An 8,425-nucleotide genomic window follows, 5' to 3' on the forward strand; every position below is an offset into this window, starting at 1 on the left:
ACTGATCTGCTGATATTAACTGATCAAACGCGAAACAGGACAACGCAGCCTACTCATGTATGTAAGATGACAAATTTCAAATAAAATTAAACAAACGCGACAGAAATATTAAAATGCTGGTGGTACATCAGTAAAACCAAGAAAAATGGTTTGGGACATAAGGAAAAACTAAATAAAACAAAGAAAAATTTGAAAAACAAAAAATCTCACGGTCGAAGCAATAACATGTACAGAACGATATAGAGACATATATTAAGACATACATAGAGTAAGCGCTTTCCGAACATTCATTCAAATTCTTAAGGACAAACATCAAAATATTTCCCGCATTTCGTAATACCCTATTTAATAAATATTTAGTTATCATCATCAATCAAAGTAAAATTCTTAAACCATTGTAAGTAATCCTACAGTATCCCATGGCATCATTTCGAACACGTGTAATAACGTTATCCCAGAATTCTGATTTCGCTTATTTGACTAATCAATCAAAGATGATTTTTTTTTATCTTTGGCCACTTAACTAAAGCTTTTAAACATAATCTTTAATGTATTTAAAAAGTTACATCTTTGGTGGTTATTTTAGAAGAAAAGCTGATTTCCGTGTGATTATACTATCGGCGCTGCCAACAAACCTTGTCAAAGCAGAAACATTAAATTACATATATAATTTAATCTTCTTTACTTTATAAAAATGTCGAGATTTTATCTGCAGATTTATTTATTGAAATTTTCGGCGAGTTCTTGTACTTAGATTAGATGCTAAGAGGTACCTACTTAAAAATTTTCTGTATTCTGCAATACTAATCCTTTAATCCTATAACAAAGAAAAATTAAATGATTATTCATTTTTATAATCATTTCACGTACCGCAACTTAAAATAAGCATGAATTAGTACCATTGATTGTGTGGTTTAGTGAAAATCAAGTTCGAAATTTGAATACAAGAAAAGTAATGGTTTTGACTATAACGGGTAATTAATTATGTATTATTAATACAAATACATTACATATTTACACCGGGCAACAAGTAAGTTTGGTATGAAATTGTGTGATTTTCAATTAGTATGATTTAATGGACATTAAGAGGGCCACCCACAATTAAATAGATTCTCAGGTACTGAATATCCCCAATGACTTTGACTAATTTTCTATATTGGTGGATCGATTTATAATTACAGCTATGTTTTCTATTTAATAGAAATATCATTTTTCAAAATAATTTTTTTCAGTATCCAAGTGAAAAAAATCCGAGCTTATATCTGTAGCTAAACGAGAAAATGCGTTTTCATATTTTGATTCATCACATAAAGATCTTGTTTGTCACAAACTGAGTGATTTTTGTGAGCGTCAATTCTATAAATCAGCTTTAGTTCTCGTCCTATGTATAACGTTTAACAAAGCCACACATTTCAGTACTTTAATAACGTTTTAATTTAAGTATGCCTCTACAAGCCGATTTTAAGCCCATTTAGAAATTCTGGCGTCAAAATTTTGTGTGCAGAATAGTGCACATAAAGAAGATAAACGTCTTGCACAGAATGCCATAAATTGGTAATAAATTGTATATACCTTTTTCCATACAATCAAAGACAGTTGAAAACTTGAACAATTTCGCGGATTTTTTGAGTACATTTATAATTATTCAATAATATACCAAATAAGTAGGCTGCCTACTTATTGAACAATGCGCAAGGCAAAAAACTTTTTCCATATGCTTCACAAAATTTTATAAGATATTCCAATATTCCAGCTCTTGCAGTTGAAAATATTTTATGTAGATTACTTAAAAATAAATAACATTTACTTAAATATTGAATATACATTCATTGAATTTTATTTTAGCTATTGACATCTGGGCGGACATAATCTTATTTGTTCAAACCCTGAATACGGTTGAGCCAATTGGTCAATACACCTTATGGGAATCAAGGACGTTCGATTTTAGCAACACTTCTAATATGGAGTAAGTATAATAAGTAAATAAGGACTTTGGTACAAATTATGTCATTATGCATTAATTACAACTACGCACACGATGTTTGTTTTAGTATCATACATATAGTTTTATACTCATACATCACTGGACTTGTACATTTTTGATATGATATTTTGCGTTGTTCCATTTTACAAATCAAAGACTATTAAAGTATGAAACAAATAGACAATCATCGAACATGAAAATTGAACAAACACAAATATATGTAACTTAAACTGAAGCCAATGGGGTAGTCGTAGGATATCTTCACATAGATAGCCCATGATCAAATACTCAAAAGACATTCTTGAAGTCTGAATCTCATTTTTCTTCTATTGCCTGCAACATCTTAAAGTTTTGATTTTTTCGTCGTCGTCGTTTAAAATGTATTTTTAACGACATCTGAAGATGTAAGCCAAATACAGGACGGCCAAAATTACATCTTAAAATAAGACACGGAAAATAAACTGCTACAGACAGTACCTACTCGGAGTAGTCTTATTGGTGAAAAACTCACAAATCTAGCAGGATTTATAGTGGAAAACATTCATAAAGGACAAAGGAGCCGTTGCAACAGTGAACGAATATCCTAAGGAGGAGCTACTAGAATTAATCAAGCGCGACTCAGCAAAGGCAATGGACCAAGCCGCAAAAGACCACACAACCAATTAGGATGAAAACATCAGCCATCAAACATGCACAAACAAGAATATCCCAGAAGACCCAGCAAGCTGTGACCTGTGACAACAAGGGACCCTGGGGACCCCCAAAAAGCCATAAAAAACATGTGGAGTTTGTGTAGTGAGCAGAATTCCCATAGAACTCACATATTATGTAGTATTACAACTAGCTCTGAAGTTATGTCCTTAGTTATCGTTCATTGTATCGTCAAATGAACGATAACAAAGGAGGTTCTAGCAGATCTTAATTAGGGATTATTTATTATTGCGCATTTGTTAAACAGGATAAAAGGATAATCTGGCACTGTGAGCTGTGAGTTTGTAGCTTTAGTTGCTCATGCCACAAGGAAACTGCAAACGATTGATCGTGAATATTAGTTGTAAAACGCCAAATCTTATTTAAGTGAGTAGCGATTCAAGGTTTATGTTAAAATAATTCAAGTAATTGTAAATTGCTAGTACTACTTACTAGTACCTTACTAGGCGTAGCTGGTAAGCAGTTGTGGAAGCAATGGCTTAACAATTACGTAATAAAGTTCTATAAACAGCACCAATTCGAAACCCCGAAATCATCGATTGATGAAGATAAAAATGTCATTCTATCTTTTTATTTCAGAGGGTCACTGATAATAGAAAATGCTCAAATTTCAGTTGAAATGGAATACAACCTATCGGACTTTTCTAGCGTAACAGAAGATGATGACGGAAACTTTAAAGCTTGCATCAGCAACGTGAATTTTCCAAAGTTTAATTTTTCATTCGACTATATAGCTGATTTTGGAATTAACAACAAATTTCCAATTTACGGCAATGGCTCTTATCAGTAAGTAGTTTTCAATGTTGATGGTATTCGATAATAACATGTAAATAAAAGTTCCAGTCGACCACTCTACATGCGATATTGCAGTTGATTAGATATTGTTAAGTTATGTTTTTTTTACATTTTTATTGTCCGTGTCTTTCATTTTTAATGCTCAGTAAGGTACCGTTCTCGTTTCTGTTTGAAACTTCAATGCCACAACTTCTGCACTAGGTATTTTCTATATTTTGAACTCTAAGCCGTCGATCAAACCAATTAGTACATTTTCAGCTTTGAGTCGCCTTAAACTGATAAATCAAGCTCGATTTTCTGAGATGATCACATACTTATGAGGTATGAGTGTATTTCAACCTTTCCAAAATTGCCATTAAGGCTTAAAGGTCCACACTGCAGACACAAGAGCATATCAACCAATCAAATACATTGTTTTAAACTTTGCGATTTAACATACCGGAATTATAAGAACTGGTCAATAAGCACTTAAATATGCTGTTTATAGAAGCAACTGATATCGACTATTGTGACAAAAACAGATATAATTTAATTTCTTTTTTTTTTATTCATATTTTTCATATATATAAATAATCTTTATTTCCTATAGAAAAAGGCAAATTATTATATTATTATCCAAGCATATTTTTCATTTTTAGTATAATAACAATAAGCAATATTTATTTCTTGCCTAAATGACTCTCGACCTGTCGTTCTTCTTACCTTTGAAATTGTGTGTTTATTTTTCTTTTAACTCAATTTTATAAAACTGATTTGTTATAGAGGGAGACTAATCGATATTGCTACTACATTTTGTTGGCTTCTAGCGTCATCGGCAGATGAAATTTTAGATTTTAATATTGATGTGATATTTTGGCACCACCAGGTGAGTATCCTTGCTAATAAATGTATCGTGGTGCGGATCCCACAAAGAATCTTTGTTGGCATTACAGAAATTGACTAAATGTAGAAAACCACACTATTCAACAGTAGCTTATGCAACACGAGTTCTTATAGAAACTTGGTGAAAACTATGTTTTCACTCACTTATTCTGATTCTGATATTTGGGCACGATTACAGTTCAACGCGGTCTGGTATTATTACCCATAAATACATAATTGTAGCCTCTATAAAAGAGATAACATAATGCAAAATCTTTTGATTAAAGAGATTAATGTTTTTCTTCGGATTACTACAAGGTCAGTACGGGCCTCCAAAGAAATGGCACCCCAAATAATTTTTGATCCACTACTGAATTCCAGTTGGAAAACTGTACATATTTGACTGTATTTTCTATTGGTCTGCTGCAGATAAAAGCATAGCGACTGGAAGATTTTCAGCTCACTCTGAAGTCTTAACTAAGCAAGGCAAGTTCTACTAACTTCCAGTTCTTTAGTTAAAAATAGAGCCTAGTTTTCCTGTGCCCTGTGATTAAGAGGACCTTTTCGGACTGTGGCAAATACGCTTTCACCAACATAAAAACAGAGCTGAAGTTGAAAAAAAACAGGAAAATTTAAATAGAAAAAATGCGAACTTGAAATAGGGCTTTCGGCTGTGTTACAAGGAAGCACCCCTAAGACCGGTTTTAGTCCTATTAACCCTAGTCAGTTAGGTGTGTTTTATTTTTTCTTCAAAATATATTTATTGTGTGTTTGGCCTAATAAATTTCCACATGTTTTTTATTACGGATATTGACCAGAGTATCTTTATTTTACAACAAAAAACGAATTCTATTTCAGAAACTAAAGGAGAACCATCACTTCAAGCTGTAAAACAACATTCTAATTAGTAAAGAAACTAATATAGAAAAGTTACCTTAAAGTTATTTTCTGTGATAATTTTTAATATAAACAGAATTCTTGGGTTTCGGTCATTTATTTTGACATCCCAAATTATTAATTTTCCTTAAAATATGTTTCGGTGTTTTTCCACCTTCAGTTTGTCTAAAATCTTAACAAAAATTAATCAATTGTGATTGATGATTGAAATAAATGACTGAAAGCCAGGAATATTGTTTATATTAAAATTGAAAATACACTAAGAGGAAAAGTTAGATCCGTGATCTTTATCAGAAGATCTGAATATAAATCTGTAAAAGTTCGTTTTGGGTTTTCGTTTTTTTAAGAAACTGTCAAATTGTTTTCTCTGCCTCAAATATCATTGTTTGATTTAATTTAATTTAACCTAAATTGAATTCTTATTTATTTCGTTCGTTTTAACGGAGTAATCAATCAACGAAACTTTTCCAATGATATTTGGCAATAAATACAACCGGAAAATTTTTTATATTTTATTTTCGCATAGATTTACGCGAGTAAAATAGGTGGCAAACATTAAATATTTGGATGAAATAATAATGGAATATTCCTTCCCACCAAATGCCCAGCTTTTAGATTATTCATTTGACAGCTAAACTCAGCTTACCAGCGCTAACAGTTCCAAAACCTGAACTGGAACCTGTTCCTTATTTTGCGCATTTATAATTGAGCAAATCCGCCAACGAAACATTTTCAAGTACCACACGCAAAGCTTTATTTCGAATGCGAAATTACCTTCAATTACAAAAACAACTTAGAGTCTCCATATTCTAATATAGATTTGAACTAAGATCTGTTCTTCAATACAAGGGCGGTTTAGTCATTAGCCTTTATATTTCAAGATTCAGTAAATACTGAAAAGTACGAAATATTAAAATAAAAAATTGTTATCAATAATATCTCCTCTTAGTAACAAAACCCTAGGGTTTGCTCCCAACAATCTGCGAACAGCTGCCCTATAACAATCCTTTTATTGAAACCGCTCTTCTTCATATAGCCATTCTTACCTTAAATTGTATATGTATGTATGTTTACTACTGTATTATAAAGCGATTCATTATTTTTGAACAAACATAGTCGGTCTGTTTTTGTCCTGAACTTTTCGGTCAAATAGTTGCTAATAAAAAAATGTATTAAACAACTAGGTAGTCGCATTTTTTTTATTTAAACAGTAGCTTCTACTACTGCAATTCAAATCAATCTCGATGGAAGAGTTCGTGGTTGCAGCATGTCTGATTTAGTAGTCCATGGTTCTGTTATATGGTTCAACGCATAACTTAATGCTAAACAAGCTCTAAAATTGGTGTTTAACTCACAAAAATAATTCTTACAACTACATGCATTCTAATTCCAAATAGAACAAAAACTCATTTATTGGGTTTGTCATAAATATTCCTTTTAAGTAATTCCAAAGAAACTCATTAAAATAAGCTGTGAGAAAGCAACTAGCGAAATTCCAACAGCTAATTATCAAAAGTTAGTCGTATGCCCAGTTAATAACATTTTGATTATTTTAAGGCTTCTCTTACGGGATTCTACAGGAATCCAGAATTAAGTTCTTTGCTGGGAGACTCCATAACAGATGGAAAAAAGTTATTTGCTATGTGGAATAACTACGACACCAAATGTAGCAGCCAATGTATTCTGAACCCAGTATTTCATTTTTTCATAAATTACTTGATGTATGGTATTGAAGATCGTTTCGAACTGAACTGGGCGGATTGCACTTGTCTAATTGTGAGTATAAAGCTTATCAGAGCCAAATAATGTTATAAGTTTGAAGCGTTTAAAACATGCATTTAAACATGAATTTAAAGAGTACAAGAAGAACTCAAAAGTTTTCGACCTAGGCATATAATAAACCATTCTTTTGAAGCATTATGTACTGCAACGTACTGGTATTGGATAGAAGGAGGGCTATGTTCGTGAAGATGTCCAGCTTATTGTGTTCTCCCGAAACAGCGCTTTCTTTTGTATGAATGATAGTAGCTTTTAAGGCCTGACGCAAATCCAATTATGAAGTGCAATGAAGACAACCAACGGAGTCTGCAATTGACAAACATATCATACTTACACACCCAATGTTCTGTGATCTAATCAACGTGACCAGCATTCGGGTTAATCATCGATCTTCTTATGCATATGATAGGTGACCAGCCAGGGTCCGGTGAGAACACAATTAAAGGCTCTTTCTTAGCTGATTTCTGCTTATATTAAAAATCTGCCAGTTGCCGATGCCATTGAAGGACCGAGTATGACGATCGCTTCGGAACTGGCTTTTCTCGCCGTTTTTCATAAAATTTCGTTTAAATATGAATTCTTAATTCGCTTTAAAATCCTCGTAAACAGGTACCCATATTATGGCAACTCTATTCCTCTTCCTAAGGTCTCAAAAGTGTTTCTGCAAGCAAAAATCAATGGCAAGTTGTTGGAGAGTACGATGAACATATTGAAAACAATATTTTCGAAAATTTTTAGAAGACATTAATAGTAGAAAGTTGAATTTCAACTTTGCTATTAAGTATTATTTTGAAATAGTTCCATGTATTATTGGCAGCCTATTTGAATATTTAAGAATTACGATCTTCACTTCAAACTAATTTTTTTAAATTAAAAAAGTACTCTTCTGCAAGTTTTGTTGAAAATTTAAAGCGGCAATGATATTTTTTTCTCATTATCAGATAGTTACAGGTAGATAGCCTTTGTTGGTTCCGTAGGTATTCAAGTATCCCTACCATGTATGTAAGATTCACCAGACACAAGAACACATTAAATCTCCATGAGCAGGAGTTAGTTCACGGAATACGAGAAACTGCTCAAAATGTGAATCCAGTAATGCTGCGAACAGTGTAAAATAAAGTGATTACACGGGCATAAACATGTTTCTTATGAGAACTTCGAACATTTTTACACTCACATTTGAAAACATTTATTTTCAAACCCTCAGATTCATACCTACGAATGTTTTATTTAGTATTTTTTTACTGTTTTTCCTGTACGCCCTAAACACCCCCAGACAACACCCCCCGAGAAATTACACCAATTCTGAATCACCCTATATAGTAAAGATATTTGTTAATTGCAGGATTTCGTTAAATCGAGCCTTCCCGATAAATCATCGCCTAGGAAGTACGGACA

The 8,425-nt window shown here is 32.5% G+C and overlaps 1 protein-coding gene across 4 annotated transcripts in view; it reads left to right on the plus strand.

Moving 5' to 3' along the window:
• Nucleotides 1–8,425, plus strand: part of LOC109539045 — a gene marked incomplete at its 3' end in the record, with an annotated part of 26,532 nt that extends 18,107 nt beyond the window's left edge. Inside the window, 6 exon segments of one of the 4 annotated variants that reach the window (XM_048664837.1) lie at nt 811–1,117; nt 1,846–1,966; nt 3,275–3,481; nt 4,253–4,355; nt 6,806–7,024; nt 8,373–8,425. In XM_048664837.1, the coding sequence (XP_048520794.1) occupies nt 1,962–1,966; nt 3,275–3,481; nt 4,253–4,355; nt 6,806–7,024; nt 8,373–8,425 (587 nt within the window). 4 annotated transcript variants of the gene reach the window in all.

This window comes from Dendroctonus ponderosae, unplaced genomic scaffold (assembly GCF_020466585.1).
Source record: "Dendroctonus ponderosae isolate FM_Combo_2020 unplaced genomic scaffold, Dpon_F_20191213v2 Dpon_F_20191213_3, whole genome shotgun sequence".
Taxonomy (NCBI): Eukaryota; Metazoa; Arthropoda; class Insecta; order Coleoptera; family Curculionidae; genus Dendroctonus; species Dendroctonus ponderosae.